Below are 16,252 nucleotides of genomic sequence, written 5' to 3'. Positions count from 1 at the left end.
TCAGCAACATCTTATAGTTTTCAAGGGACAGATCTTACACATATTTTGTTCATTTATCCCCAAGGATTTCATGTCTTTTGATGCTACTGTAACTAGTATGTACTTCCAACTGCTCGTTACCAGTATGTAGAAAGCCACGCTCTTTATGTCCATTGTGCTCATACTCTGTGAACCTGTTAGACTCACTTAGTTCTAGTGGCTTCTTATCGATTCTTTGGGGTTTTCGACATAATCACGTCATCTCCAAACAGAGACACAGGTTTCTCTCTTTTTCTCACCTCCCTGCATGGGCTCGGACCTCTGACACTGCACGTCAGGAGCGAGCAGACGGCCTCGTCTCACCCGTGTTGCGGGAGCACTCGTCTTGCAGCAGAAGCTCGTGCTAGCTGTAGGCGTTTGCGGATGACCTCCATCTGGCTGAGGAAGGCCCCTCTATTCCTAGTTTGCTAAGAGTTTTTAATCTTGAACGGCTGTTGAGTTGTCACAGATGCTTCTTCTGCACCTGCTGACACCGTCATGTTTTCCCCTTTCCTCACTGCAACAGTAAACTGCATTAATGGGTTTTGTGAGGTCCGCATCCTTGCATTCCGGGGATGAACTCACTTTCGCTCCGTATGTCCAGTCGGCCTCTCTGTTACTCCTCCTTTCTCAGCACTCCAGGTGTCCTTCCCAGGTTGACACTGACGCATGGAAGGTGCTTCCTGGCGTCCCCCTTCATTCAGGACCTTCTTATCATCCCCTGGCTGACCACGCTGCTCACAGCTCCCCACACTGCTGCGAAGTCCCTCAGGCCACCTTTCAAAGCCCTGGGAGACCGTCCAAGCACTGAACTCACCCACCAGTGTCCTCCCCAGCACACAGGCCCCCACTCGCCCCAGCCCACGCCCAGCATTCCCTCGTACCCAGGACTCTCAAAGTGCTGACAGTCGACCTGCCTCCGACCCACGTGGCCTGTATGCCGCAGACAAGGTGACAGGCATCCCCAGGGAGCACAGGTTTCTCTGGCAAACGAGGAGACTCGGCCCAGGGGCTTCGCTATCGGCTTCCACTGGTTACCCACCAGCCACCTCACCCACCCCCCTCTCCCACTATCTCTGGGCTCCTCGGGGTGTCAGAAACCCCAAATTTGGAGGAGGGTGACCACTGTCCTGCCACGTGGACTCTGGGGGTTTTGGTCTCTCCAGGTGACAGAACTGATCTCTGTTCCGACTCTGTTCCCACAAGCCCCTGGGAACCCGGGAGACCCCCCAGTCCTGTCCACAGAGGAGCACCCTGGCAGAACATACATGGTCACAGACCCCAGCGGTTTAAGGGGTCTAGTCAAGAACAGAGTAGGTGTGAAACAGTCAACAGTGGCTCGCTGGCCACCCTAAGGCAGGCAGGAACTGTGAGACCACAGACGCCCACACCCCTGCACAACCAAACCCTGATTTGGGCAAGGAAGTCCCGTGGTGGGACGGCAGTGAGCCAGGAAGAGCTGCAGGCAGCAGGACTAAACCCAGAAATGCAGACGGGGGACCCTGTGCAGCTCCAGGGACCAATGGCTCTCCAGGTCACAGGGAGCCAGGATCACCAATTGGCGTGTGCCACCTAGTGGTGGCAGCTCTCAGAAACCAACGGACACACTGGGCACAGGCCAGAGCCTGGAGTCCAGACATGCCCCAAATGAGTGCCTCGGTCCCCAAACAATGGCAGTGCCTTCGCCTAAAGGCCGAACAGACTCAGGCCCACCAGGCCAGGCTTCTTCCAGGCGTCTGGGGACCCGAACTTACTGCTGTCAGTTAGAGCTGGCTGATCACACTTCAGGAGAGTAGGCCCCTAAACTAGCACGCAAAGTCATGTGTCTACACGCGACAATCATACAAGCAATCATACGGTTTCATGAGGAGAACATCTGTGATTTTCATCAGGCTCTCGGAGATCCATCACCCCTGGTAAGAAACCAGTGTTCTAGAAAAGCCCTTCCATTTACAGATGTGGAAGCTGAGGCATAAGAGACCACACAATACCTGAGGCCTGGCTGGGGCCTGACAGATGTCTACCCACAGCTGAGGAGGGTCTGAGACAGCCCGTCACCCCTGCTGCACTGAACCCCACAAGGGTGAAGAGGAGCATCCAGCCTAGACCCACTCCTGGCGGACCCCCTCCAACCACCCAGGCACCCAGGACATCAGCCTCCCAAAACAGTGCCACCTCTCCCTGTCACGTCCCTCCTGCAGGGACCCCATGCTACAGCAGTGCCCACCAACTCTCCCTGCGTCCTGTATCCCTCTGCCCAATTATGTCATTAAACAAGCGTTTCTCCAAGTCACCCTCCCTGCTCAGAAAGCTCTAAGAACCGCCCAAAACATGGCAAAGACAGATCGCAGCCCCACCCTCACAGTATTCAAGGTCAATCCAAGACTCAAGCCCAGGGCATCGAGAGGCTGACCCACCGGGCCCAGGTTCAGCCCACGAGTCTGCATTTATGCCGAACTCTCTAGGTCAGGGGTGTCCAAACTGCGGCCCGCGGGCCAACTGTGGCCCGCAATCCATTTTTAATTGGCCCGCAGCAAATTCCAAAAATATATTTAGTTTCCTTAAATAAACCAGGTGAGGCAAGACGTACTTCACCTCGAGTGAGTGGCCCGGCTGTTGGTGTATTTTACCGCATATGGCCCTTGGTGAAAAACGATGAAAAAAGTTTGGACACCCCTGCTCTAGGTGATGCCGTTGACAGCCACCCTCACACACGTCTGAGACCTCCCACCCGTGATGACACACGTATCCTCTTCAGTGGAGCATAAGTGGCCAGAGGGGAAGGCCTGCTCCCAAGGTTCCAGTGGAGATGGGGAAGGTGAGGAGGAGATGGGGCCCAAGAGGCCCCCAGAGGTGGCCCAGGCACAACCAACCACAAAGCACAAGAAAGAAAACCTGCCCTCACAGGGGCCCCGGGAGCCGAGGGCTGCGAGGACGCTCCACCCGCCTTTGGGGAAGGCCGCCTCTGGCCGCCCTGCAGTTCATGAGGCACTTCCCAAGCGCACAGTCATGTTTAAGCCCCACAGGCACCGTGAGGACAGCACGCCTCTCCCTTCCGCATGACGGGAACACTGGCCCAGAGCAGTGCAGACTGGAAGAGGGGAACCCTCGCTAACCCGAGTAGGCCGGGACCCCAGCCTCTGCTGTCCTATTTGCCACCACAAACGCAGGCCCCTCCTTTCCTGTCCGACCCCCACCTGCAGACCACCCTCTTCCTCTCCATCCCAGGGCCTGGCCGCTGAGGGCAGGGTGAGCGAGCACACAGCACGTACCAGCAGGGACCCACCCAGAACACTGCCTGGGAGACACCCCGCCCCAGCTGGCAGGGCTGGTAGGCAGTCGGCAAACGCGGCTCACCCACATGCCGACCCCGCTCAGGGGTTCAGGTTTGCAAGTGGGATCGAAAGGGCTCGAGGAGCAGCTGCACTTCCCAACGGGCTGTGCGCCGGCCTGCCGGTCTGACAGAGGTCGAGTGCTGATGGCACACACAGCCCTCAAACACTCCAGCAGGCTCAACTGATCAGGCGCAAGTTGGCCTCTGATCTCCACACAAGAAAGAAGTCACGGAGGCTCCCCTTCTGACGAGTCTCCCTGGGAGCAGTACGCATGCTTTCCCGGGAGTTAATAAGCCCAGAGAACAGGAGGAAGCACAAAACATTCAGGCCCTGCTGGGGCCACCCGATGTGAGTCGGGGTTCTGCAGGTGCAGCTCAGGAGGAAACAGAGCCTCGTGTGTCGTCTGTGACTCAGCGAGGCAGCAGGAAAATGAGGAGGCGTTTCCAGGGTGGACAACTGGAGTCAATGCCAACTGGGACAGCCACAGGTTCCAGAACCCGCAGTCGACGGTGTAATTACAGCACAGCTCTTTAAAGAACGTTCTCATTGTTGGCCCCATTTCCAGGAAAGACAACCAAGAGCTAGTCTTCAAACCATGCAAGCAGGTAAAACAACAACAGGCCCTTCAAACCCCAGAGGCCCGTGCCCCAGGCTCCAGGACTAATCAGAATGATCAACCTTCCCCAGCACCCCACCCCACCCCACCCTGGAGCAACCAGGCAATGCCAGAGCTGCTGAGGCGGAGTCCGGGTGCAGGGGGACGGATGCGCTGGGAGCAGTGAAGCGACACAGGAGAAAGAGGGGCCGTGGCCCCCAGAAGGACAGGTGATGTGAAGATGCCCATCCTGCCCCCCAGGGAAGAAGGCGCCCCACTCTGCATCCTGCCACACCTGCTGGCACGAGACCGACAGACAAGCTGGGGAGGCTGCTGCAGGCGCCTGACGGGGACACCATCCTGTTTTCACCCCTAACAGCTCAGTTCATCGGCACTCATCACAGGTACCTCCCAGGAGTGACTCCCCCAGAAGACAGCTTCCTCAGACACCCAGAGTCCTTTGCAAAGCCCAGCAACGCAGCAGGCTGCAAACCCTGGGCTGTGTCTTCCAGCAGAGCTCGTTTATTGCCAGTGGGCCTGACAGTTCGCTCAGCAGGCTCGGGACGGGGCCAGGAGGTGGAGTGCGAGGGAAGTGTAGCACGTGAGGACAGGCTGCTGAGGGGCAGCCTTCAAGCCACGGCCCGCTGCCGACCAGTCCTGGGCAGGAGGTGCTGGGCCAGGCCAAGAGCCCTCAGCGCCCCTTCAGCCCACGCACCCCAGGCTTCCGGCCCTCCCCCACTTCCGATTCAAATGAGGAGGTTATGAAGACTTGGGCAGGGAAAGGCACTGCCTTCATTTCCCTCCCACTGTGAAAGTATCTCAGTTCACCTAAGCGGCCTGGCCTGCGCAGGAAGCTTCCCCAGCAGCCACCGGGGAGAGTGGAGGGCAGGGCCCATTCTGGGGAACACACCCAGGCACAGGCGCCCTCCGCCTACCTGATGCTCAAGCCCGTGCTCTGGTCCAGTCTCTCCCAGCTCTGCAGCTTCGCGAGCAGCCTCTGAAAACACACAGAAGGTGGAATAGAGCACCGTGCCCCCATCGCCTCCGGTGCGCGGACCCCACAGCCCTCCTGCTGTCCGGCTTCACCACCATCACCACCAGCGACTGTCCCTCACGCCCAACGTCATCGCACAGAACTGCCATGACGATGACGCCTACGTCTCCCCAGGGCTGTAAAGGAACCAGCCCTTCTCTGAGTTAAACGCAGAAAAGCTGAGTAGGCTCCAAAGTAGACAGGTCACTTCCAGTCTTGGCAGCTTACACCTCATTCGTTCTCGGAGCCATAATTCTGTCAGATCCCAGCAGGCTACTGAAAGGAATGTGGGACAATGGGGGAGAAACCAGCCTCCTAGCTGGTCCTGCAGTCGTCTGGGCCCACAAGCACTGGCTGCCTCTCACGCATCTTCCACGTGCTCCTCAGGACCAAACCTTGGAGCAGATGGACGGAGCCCAACAGCCAAACTTGTCCCACTGACGTGGCCGAATGACCAGTCCACGTGGCTGCACGGCAGGGGGAGCCAGCCCTGGAGAGCGGGGTGGTGGTAACAGGCCCGCAGGCGGGCCCACCGTTGTTATTTCACACACCTGCCCACACTGACCCATCTCCCAGGAAGCCCTGTGAGTCTGTGCCTCTAGAACAAAAATTAATATATAAGACCAAGTCTTACATTATAGTAAAATAAGACCAAGTCTTATATTAATTTTTGCTCCAAAAGGCACATTACAGGTGATTGTCTGGCTAAGTCTTATTTTCGGGGAAACACGATATCTCAGGGGCCCCCGTGGGAACAATGCTTCTTTCAGGCACCATTTGTATGTCTTCCTTCTGCTACTGAGTGGCTTAGAACAGCACAGATTTACTACCTAACAGCTTTGCAGGTCACATGTCCAACCACCGGGGCCTCACTGGGCTACAGTGAGATGGCAGCAGGGCTGGTGCCTTTTGGAGGATCTAAGGGAAGAATCTGTTTCCTTGTTTTTTCCAGCTCCTAAAGGTGCCCACGTGCCTGGGCTCACGGCCCCTTCCCCCACCTTCGGTGCCAGCAGCAGGAGTAGCAGGTGGAATCCTTCTCCCATGATGACATCATTCTGACCGCCTCCACCACCCTCTTGCACATGTAAGAACCTGCAATCACACTGGCCACCTGGCTAAGCCTGGGAGCCGACCTACTGCCACAGGCCAGCTGACCAGCATGCTGAGCCCCTCTGCCACCCAAGATAACAGACTCACAGTTCTGGGGATCAGGACATGGGCATCTTTGGGCGCCACCATTCTGCTCACATGAGCACAGCACTTAGATATTTTAGGGGACCAGCTGGAACGTAGGACTGAGAAACATCAAGAGTCCTCTGGATGACAGGACACCCGGCAGAGAACAGCTCTCCGGCTCAGGCCCTCACCTCCTTCTCCAGCTCCAAGTCAACCAAATTTTCCTGCATCTTCTCCTGACGCCCCAATTTCCGCTGGAGCCCCTCTACTTCTTCCCTGAGCAGCCCGTTGGTCTCTCGCATCTCCCTGCCAGGGCCAGAAATAAAGTCACTCAAACAGCCATGTATCCTGGGGATGAGCAGGAGCCCCAGGAGCGCCAGCCGCACATGCACACACCCAAGATCTAGCCCAGGGAGGCGCGGCCTCACCGCAGGTAGGCGTTCTCCTCCTTCAGCTGCTTCAGCTCCCGCTCCACCTTGGGCAGCCGCACCAGCTCCGACTTCATGTTCTTCACAATCACAGCCTCCTGCTCCTGCAGCGTCAGCTTCTGCTCCAAATCCTGGTTGAGGCCAGGGACAGAGAAGAGTCATGGACAGCCAACTGCCCAGGTCCTTGGTTACCTCTCCAGATCCCCTCCTCCAGGAAGCCTGTCCTGCCTACACCCCATGCCTGTGCTGTCCTCAGCGCTCACTTCCAGCACAGCGCCCACGGTGCACCCCCGGACAGCGTCATGCCGCTGCGCAGTGCTGCCCTCGGGGGCAGAAACCTAGTGCACGGCTGGCACAAGGACGCTCAGCAAAGTCTGCCTGAATAAACATACCAGTGAACCTCCCCCCCATGTAAGACCTGCTTCTGTCACTCTAACACGCACATGTGAAAACAGAGTCTTTTCCATAGTGAGGCCTTTTCTGTACCATCTCTAGTCCCCTTGGGATACAATGGAGACAGCTGGCATCCATTAGTGACAGGTCACAGAACAGGCTGAGTATGAGACCAGGACTGACTAGTCATTCAACAAACACTAATGGAGTCCCTCTCTGTACCAGGGACTGGGTCAAATAGAAGGGACAGGGTGACACAGAAAACAAATGAGGTCTCTGCAAGAAAGAGCTTAGAGTTTGGTGTAAAAGACAGGCATCGGGTGGTACAGGCAAGTGAACCCTAAGAAGTGGGCCCAGGGCTGCAGACAGGACAAGGGACAGGGAAGGTGTAACAGGGACGTGAAGTGGTGAGGGCCGGCAGGGAAGGCCCAGAAGGACGGGCAGGTAAGCACTGCAGCCAGACCAGCACCTGAAAGGCCAGGGAGAGGGGAATCTAGAAGCTGACACAGCGGCAGGCACAGCTGAAAGGGAGGTGGACAGGATGGAGCTGGGAGCCACAGCAGCCAGCCGCCCGGGGGCACAGGTGTAGCTATGCCTCCTGCAGTCACGTCTCCCTGGCAGCGTCCTCCTCCCTCAGTGAAGCAGCACAGCCAGAACATGTCAGGCCAACCTGCTCTGAGACATGGCTCAGTCACACACTAGCTGCGTGGCCTCTGCAAGCTGATTTTATCCCCTTCACAGCATTCGTCCCTACTCGAATTGTCATGTTTACTTTCTTCTTCGTGTGTGTGTCTTCGGTCTTCATCCACTAGAACGTGAACTTCTTGGGAGCAGAAACATCCCGTTCACTGTGGTAACCCTAGCAGCTAGCACAGGCCTGGCACACGAGGAGACGATCAGTGTAAATGGCACAGCGGACACAGGCAGCAACTGTCCCCACATGCCACCAAGCACACCCAGCTCAGAAACACCTACAGGTGGCAGGAGGGCTGAGACCACCGCTGTGATGCCTACAACATAGGCCGGGGGTGCAACAAAGCAACTCACCTTGATCCGCTGCTCCTGGTCTGCCCTCGATTCTTGGCTGGCCTGGAGTTCCTGAATCTTCTGATTAGCTTCCTGCCATTTTCTATTCAGAGAAATGTGTTATGACGTGCAGAACATGGTATGTGGTGAGGCCAACAATTCCCGTCACCCTAAAAGTTCTCCAGTGTAGACACATGCATGCACCCCCACATGCACTTGTGCACACGCACATACAGACGCACTCACACCCACATGCGCACACGCATGCACACACATGCATTCGCATATACACACACTCACACCTACACGCATGCACACACACCCACCACGCACTCCCTGCAGGGACAGCTCCAGGATCCCGGACTCTAGCCCCTGCCAGCGGCTCTGTGGCCCTGGTCTCCTCACCAGGACAGGGTGGGTGGGTAAGTCCAGACCACATGCACGGTCCTTTCTCCTCCCTCCCCACAGTTGCTCACAGCTGCAGCCTCGGCTGGCCCTGGTACAGCCACAGCCGAGGACCCACTCGTGACTGACCCTCGGATTCCACCGAGCAGCCAGAACTCTCCCTGGACAACATCTGCCAAGACAAAGGCCGAATTCTTCAGGAGAGTATTCCGTCCTCCAACCTCCTCTCTGCGGGTCCTTTCCCACTCCTGTGCTCTGCTGCTCACAATGCTGTCTGCCAGGGCTGTCCTTTACCACCCACCGGCCCCGCCGCAGGAGACGTCAGCCACACGCAGCCTCGACAACCTCACTCAAAGCTCACATCTGCTCTGGAAGCTCTCTCCATGACTGCCCCCCTTCTTGGTCGCAGGACTTTAAATGCCTCTCTGTTCTGGCACTTCCGGTCCTAGCCTCAGAGGCCTCAGGGTCCGATCCCGCCAGTCTGTGCATGAGGAGAGGGCATCTGAGGACACCTGCCGGTCCTCAGAGCTTCAGCGACACTCACAGGCTGGGCGCTCACCCGGCAGAGGGCACAGGACCAGCCTGGCTCTCCCTGTTCCGGGTCTTCCGCCCGCGGGCTCCAGGCTAACTCCAGGGCCGAGGGGGGCAGGCGCCCCTGGCACAGAGACCACACACCTCCACACTCACTCACCGGTGCTGCAAGTCCAGCTGTTCCCGCAGCTCCTGCTTCTCCGACTCCAGGCCCTTCAGCTGCATCTCCTGGTCCATCACAGTCCACTGCAGGTCTGAGATCCTGCCCTTTAATTCACTGATGGTCTGAAAGCAAACAGGACACACCGTCACTGAGGACACTGGGGCTGCTGGGCACGAATGCACCTGCGCCTCCCACAAAGAAGGACAAATGCCCTCACAAGAGCCTGTCCCCCCCATCCCACTCCCAAGGGCAGGGACAGAGCCATCTGCTCCTTCCGGGAACATGACCAGACATCACCCCCAGCCCAGCCCCAGAGCAGCAGCCCAAGCCCTCCTTGCAGCTCCCCCAAGTTAACAGGAGACGGGTCATGGTGACAGCAGCCGCAGGAGCAAGAACTGCTGCTGGCTAAGACGGGCCGGGGCCTCACGCCCCATGACACCCCGTCCATGGAGCGCCCACACACCCCATGTCCCACCACCTGGACCCTCACGTCCCCGGTGTGTTCTGCACAGCTCTCCCTCCACACCCTGCTGTCGTCTCTCAGCCTGGAATTCCTTCCCTAACCCCCCACAGCATGCCACCACTCCAGCTACATGCTAACGATGCCACCTGTATGCCACAGCCAGGTGCCCCCAAGAAGCCAGACATGGGGAACTGAGGATGTCCTCAGAACGATGCCACAAAAGTCACACAGAATGGGGAGGAGCTACCAGAGGCGCTTCTCGAGCTCCCCGGCTGGAAGCGGTTGGAAAGGAAAACCGACACCCGGGGGGCCATCCCAGAGCACAGCCTCCAGGACAGCGAGCCCACTGACATTCGGAGGTGGAACCGCCAGCCTGAGCTCGGACTGTACCCACCAGGCAGCCTTCAGGGGACTACACTGCCCTTGTGGCTTTCCTAGGGGACGAGAGCACACCGGTCAAGCCAACAGGAAAGGCGAGCCCACTCAGAAAGGGCATGTCAATTACCCCGCGGAAATGTTGCCACATCCGCCTCTGGGAACCAGAAGTCAACCCGAGGGATCCTACAAGCGAGGGTGAGAAAACCGACTGACGACTCACCGCAGTGAGTGACACTTGGCAGTCCCTGGGGGCACCCTCTGCAGACAAGGAGGCCACTGCACTCATTGACCTGTCCTACCCGGGACTCATTTAAACCCATGAGCACCGTCCATCCCACGTCCTCCCGGAAAGGCTGACATGAGCATCCACGCCTCCAACCCCATCCATCTGCACAGTCTGCTTTATTGCTTTATGACACTGACTCCCAATCTGGGAACCAAAAGAGAACAAAGATACTAAAATACGTTCAACAATGAGCACGTGCTCGAGAAGTCTTCCTGAACCCAGAAAACACACATGGCACCAGGCGCTGTGCGGAGTGGGACACCGGGATCAGCCAGCCGGCCCCCAGGGAGGACAAAGGCTATGGGGAGGCCAGGCCATCCACGAGACGACCTCAGCGAGTGGTGAGCAGAGGAACCAGGGCACCGTGACAAGAGAGGCACTTGCGGGGAGGGGTGCAGGGTTAGGACTTTAGACCGAGAGACCAGGGAAGGCCTCTCCAAGGAGGAGGAAAGCACCATTCGTCATCCTGCATCCCAACTGGCCCTGACCTTTCCCACCCTGGGCCCCATTTGGCATCCTCATTGTAATCCTCTTTGTAACTTCTGTAAATCCTCTTTGTAACACACACTCCCTGCCCTTCACTGAACAGCGTGCAGGACTCATCTGCCCCACGGGCCCCAGACGCGGGGCCAGGCCGCGCATAGGTGAGCACATCAAGGACGGGAGGGCAACTTGTGCTGAGGCCGATCCCGGTTCCTCGCCTGCCAACACCCACGGCACAAGACAGATGCAGAAACAACCGTAACATGCTCTCCAGTGCTCCCAAGGCAGAAACAACCTGGGGTCCGCTCTGAAGCCCTGCCACACAGAGAACACCAACCATCACGCCCCCTGCGTCCCCGGCAACGGCTCATCGTTCTTGCAGCAACTGTGACCTCAAACTGCACAGCAAAGGACAGGGAAGGTCAGAAGAGTCCAATTTCCACCAGCATCAACGTTTGGGTTGTTTCTAAAATTTATACAACCTTCAGTTGACAGAGACAGTAGGACACTACAGTCCGTCTGGGCTCTGGTTTCAAAGCTACTCTCGGATGCTGGCTAACAGTCAGAGAAATGCAAATCCAGAGGCACCTACTTACATCTTCAGGGGAAGTAAAACAACACAAGTATTTCCAGAAGATACCACCAAGATACCACCAAGATACCATGACAAGGAAGGCTACGGTGGAACTAGAATACTCAGCAATGGCGTCAGGGCGACAGCAACGGGTGGCTGGTGCCGACAGCCCCGCTCCTAGGATGAGCCTGCGTCCCAAAGCCACATGCATGAAGCCATCTGCTACACACACGTTTGGACGGCAGGGAGTGTGTGTATAGGAAACCAAAGCATTGGAAAAGGACAAAACATGGATTCACCGACCATTAAAAATCATAATTACAAAGACTAAAGAAGTTCTTAACTGAAAACCATTGAATAAAAAAATGACTATCTTTGCTATAATCACAGCTATGCCCAGAAAAGTGGGTGCACACGTGGGAAGCAGGGTTAAGAACGGACAACACCGTGGTGCTATGGCGTCCTGCAGACGTCCCCTCACCTCGCCGGCCTGGGCCAGGCTGTCCTCCTTCTCCCGCAGCTTCTTGTTGGCCATGTCCAGGCTCTGCTTACACAGCCTGTTGCGCTCCAGCTGCTCCTTCATCTTCGCCTCTGCCTCTGCCTCCCGCTCTTGCAGCTGCCGAATGCGTGTCAGGAGCTCCTGGTTGCGGTCCACCTCCCGCTGCCAAGAGGGAGAACCTGGTGAGAGCAGTTGGGAGCAAGGAGACCCCACCCGCCCTCCCTCAGGCCAGGACCAAGGCCCAGAGAAGACCCGCCCAGGAGCCAGGAGTAAAGTCAACAGCACGCGGCTCTTGCCCAGGGACCGGGGAGGACACTTAGATGTATCACCCCAGTGTCATTAGCCAACTTGACCATCTGCAGGGAGTTGGGGCGTGAAAACCCCAAACTCAGACTTGACCTCGGAAAGATGCCCAAGCTGTGGCAGCACCAGCAGCTTTCATCTGACCACACACAAGCCACAATATGACGAGCCGGCATGCCCCAGGCGGGCACGGACAGGTGGCCTGCAGGCAGACACAGCTGACCCAGGGCCCCCATCTGCCATGAGGGCACGGCGTCTCCTACAAACCTTCCAAGCCCCCTGCACTCGTCCCCTCAGGGGCAGGTAGGGCAGAGCTGAGATTCTTCACTCGGATGAACCCTGGGGTCCCCTGGGGGTCATAAAGGCGTCTGGGCCACTGAGGAGGTTAATGTCAGCATGAGGGGCAAAGGGACCACAAAGCAGGAGCCAGCGTCCTGGGGGCTCCGTGGAGCCAGCCCCTGCTGACCTCTGACCTCTCATCAGGGAGCTGACCTGCAGAAGCTCCCTCCAAGGACCACCAGGCACACCCAGGGCCACCGTGCTCAGAGCCAGTGCTCACTCCAGGACCTCAGCCCAGCAGCGAGGCAGCCCCGAGCAAAGGCGCCGTCCATGATGCGGGAGCTGCACAAGCCCAGGTCCACACCTCCCGGGGAGGGACGGGGCACCTCCACTCGGCCTGCCCGGCTGAGCACACCTGGGCAGCCCAGGTGGGTCCCCATACACGACATCTCCCCATCTACTAGGTGTTTCCAGGTGGGAGGATTGAGATTCTCACTCACTGTCCTCCCCACTCACTGCCAAACTGACAGTTCCTGATAAACCAGTACAGACGCCCAAGACTCACAGAAATAATTTGAAAATCACTGGCTCGGGTGGTCCCGGGGTCACCTTCAGCCTTGTCTATGGCAAGGAAGGAAGGCCTCTCAGGCAGAGGCCCATGTTTAGTGAGGGACCCCAGGGTTAAGCTCAGTCAGCCCTGCACCCTTGGATTTCCCCAAGAAAGACATTCAACGACCCTGCAGCCTCCCTCACTGTTCAGGTGTTTTCTGAGCACCTTAAAGGTGCCGCAGCCTATGCTGGACACAGGAGATCCCAGGCAGTAGGGACAGGCCCCGTCCTCAAGGACTCACGGCCCAGGGAAACTCCAACAGCTGCACAACTCATGCCTCCTACCTGAGAGCCCGGGCAGTGCCACCAGCCACCAACACTAGTTCCCACAGTCCGCTGGCCCGTGCTGCCTCCCGACCCCTAAGAGAGAGCACTCCGACACTTGCAAGATTGCCGAGGCCTCTCCCCACACCGGGCCGCCCAGCAGCGTCCCTCCTAGGACAAGCCACACCCTCAGTGACAGCCCGCCTCACACAGGGACAGGGCCAGTGCCAAGGCCGCAGCCCCCACCACAGGCCGCATCACAAGGCAGCACAGCCAGAAGCCTGCCTGCCAGCTTCACACACATCCAGTGAGCAGCACACCCTCGAGGACCCGTTATTTTTACAGGGACTCGGGAAGCATGCCAATGTGCCACGTGAGGCAAGAGCGGGCCAACCCTCGCCCTTGGGGAAAGCGGAGGCCAGAAGTTTTGCAGCCCAACACCCCGCCCACTGCATCAGCACTAACTGACAAACCTGCAAAGTGCTGTGAATCAAAGCAAGGGAGCAGGGATGTGGACACAGGGTACAACCCGACCCCTCTGGGTCACGGGCTGGCTCTCCCCGCCTGCTGTGCGCAAGCCAGGGGCAACGTGATGCAGCCCCGAGACTGGGGCTCTTCGCTTTGAGGCCCTATAACCATGTGAGCAGACCCAAGACCCCTGTGCGACCTGGTGACTTTCTAAGCCTGTCACCCCCGTGCCACCGGTATTTTTGCCAGACCTTCCAGAGGGAGGGGAAAGCAGGAGGCCCCGCAGAGAGATGCTACCAGCACGTGTCTGCCCTCCTTGAAGTGACATCCATGTCCTAAAGAGCACAGCTCGTTTCTCAGGGTCAGGCAGGGGCAGGTTTGGGGGCGCGACTCGCACTCCCGGACTGGCTGGCCTCACCCACCTCGTAGCTCCTGGCACTGGTGCTGGCCGCGCGCTCCAGCTCCACTCGGGCCCTCTTGTGACTCAGCTCCATCTGCATCTTCTCGCGCTCCACCTGGATGATGTGAGACTTCGAACGGATCTGCTCTGCTCGCTCTTCCAACTGGTGGGTCACACCCAAAGGAGAGACATAGTCCTCAGTAGGTGTCAAAACGGGCGAGTGGCTCACTCAGCACTCACTCCCTGGGCACCTGCTCTCAACAAGGTTGGCGCCCAGCCCCGGAGAAGAATGAAGAAGCTGGGTTCCTAGTTGGGCGATGGCCCCGGGAGGCAGCAAGCGCATGGATGACAAAGGAGAAGACGAGGGCAAGTTCCAAGGTGACAGTGTGTAGGCTTGGTTTTAAAAAGAGGGTGCATTAGCTTCCCACTGCTGTGAAAGAAATGACCACACTGAGCCGCACAGCACAGCCGCAACCTGAGCCACCAGCTGTGGCCTGAAGGCCCGGCGCACACGGCCAGGCTCCCTGAGCAGAGTCTCACTGGCCAAGTTCACAGCAGTCGCCGCGCTATTCTCCGCGGAGCTCAGGATCCTCGCCCACACTCACGTGGCTTTAGGACTGAGGCCCATTTCCTTGCTGGCTGTCAGCCACAGGCTGCTGTAGCTCCTAGAGACCACCCACGCTCCCTGCCATGTGGCCCTCTCCAGCTCCAAAGCCACAGGGACACTCTCCCACGTGTGGGTCCCTCTCCTGCTCTGCACCTGACCCCTTGGTCTGATCTCTCAGCCCAGACTGCAGAGGCTCGCCTGCGGAGGCAGGCCCACCCAGCCGCTCCCTCCCTTAAGGTTAACTGATTTATCATCTTAGTTATCTTTGCAAATTCCGTTGCCACAACACCTAGTAACTATTTGATTAAGTGGGAGAGAGTGTGACCCACCAGGGGCCATCTGAGAAGTCCGCCTCCCTCGGAAGGCAGGTAAATATAGGTGAGTTCCGGCCTTGAAGGGCCTCAGAAGACACAGAATCACTGTCTGTCAGGGCCTCGACTTCCAGAGGCTGGCGTCTGACCACTCCAAGAATGGGCTGCGGCCCAGCACGCAGCACCTCCTGGACACGTAACAGACAGGAAGAGTCTTGGGCTGCACTTCAGAGATACCAAACCAGAACCTTCCTTTCAAACATGTGCTCAGGGATTCACATGCACATTAAAATTTGAGAAGACCTGGGCTACAGCAAGTGGTTCTCCATCCCGTGAGGGACACCTTGTGACGTCTAGACACTGCTGATGGGCTCAAGAGGGGGCAGTCGTGTGTGTTGGCTACTGGCCCCTAGTGGGTCGAGTCCAGGATGGTGCTAAACACCCTTAAATGCACAGAGAAGTCCTGCAAAACAAAGAATTATCTAGCCCAAAATGTCAACAATGCCAAGGGTGAGAAATCCCGGTCAGAGAAGAGGCATTTTCTCCACCCCCTCCCCCACATTCACTGCGGGTCCGAGTCCACACTTCCTTTACCCTCCGATACTTGCTCATTTCAATGCCCACCTGGTGACATTTGGTGGAGGTTCCTAGCTCTACACTCCATCAAACTCAACGGCCTTCCTCGTCTCACTATGTCTGCAGCTAGGACTTCAGCTCTAGGGGGCACCGCTGCAAAGGGACCAGGAGTCCCACACACACAGCCGGTGATTCATGGGCCATGTTCTGACTGTATTTGAAGGAAAATAACTGAAACATTATTTGTGTATTTGCACAAACACTGATGTGTAGCAGAGCAGACCATAAACACCATCAAACGGAAAGAGGAACCTTAAAAAATGGGAAGGGGAGAGGCCTGGTGGGCAAGAAATACTGACCTCTGCCTCCAGGCTCCGCAGACCTGCAGCTTCTCAGTTCCCTCACCTGCCAGTTGGGGAAGGCACAAGAAGAAGGCCAGAGCCACTGACCAAGGTCCTGGGACAGGTCAGGGTCCTGGGGCACATACTTGGGCAGCCTGACTGACCAGTTCACTCTGGCTCTGCCACTCATTCACTGACCCCCTCCCTGGGGGAGCCTTAGAGCACTACTAGCTGAGTGAGAACTGGGACCTCCAAAATTCTAGATTCTGTAGTGCTAACAGACAGGCCAAACGTTCCCAGGCATTTGC

General features: G+C 57.6%; 1 protein-coding gene across 5 annotated transcripts in view; it reads right to left on the bottom strand.

Moving 5' to 3' along the window:
- The window catches only part of MAD1L1 (mitotic arrest deficient 1 like 1), a 284,873-nt gene that overhangs the window by 264,696 nt on the left and 3,925 nt on the right, over positions 1-16,252 (bottom strand). For all 5 annotated transcript variants that reach the window (XM_033096269.1, XM_033096268.1, XM_033096270.1 and 2 more), the window contains exons 3-9: positions 14,132-14,272; positions 11,769-11,948; positions 9,101-9,225; positions 8,026-8,107; positions 6,586-6,716; positions 6,349-6,463; positions 4,884-4,945 (exon numbers count right to left, since the gene is read on the bottom strand). In XM_033096269.1, the coding sequence (XP_032952160.1) occupies positions 4,884-4,945; positions 6,349-6,463; positions 6,586-6,716; positions 8,026-8,107; positions 9,101-9,225; positions 11,769-11,948; positions 14,132-14,272 (836 nt within the window). The remainder of the gene's footprint in view (positions 1-4,883; positions 4,946-6,348; positions 6,464-6,585; positions 6,717-8,025; positions 8,108-9,100; positions 9,226-11,768; positions 11,949-14,131; positions 14,273-16,252) is intronic.

The sequence above is a fragment of the Rhinolophus ferrumequinum genome, chromosome 24 (assembly GCF_004115265.2).
Source record: "Rhinolophus ferrumequinum isolate MPI-CBG mRhiFer1 chromosome 24, mRhiFer1_v1.p, whole genome shotgun sequence".
Classification (NCBI taxonomy): domain Eukaryota; kingdom Metazoa; phylum Chordata; class Mammalia; order Chiroptera; family Rhinolophidae; genus Rhinolophus; species Rhinolophus ferrumequinum.
The sequence above is the reverse complement of the archived record's forward strand: the minus strand, read 5'-3'. Positions and strand labels throughout refer to the sequence as shown.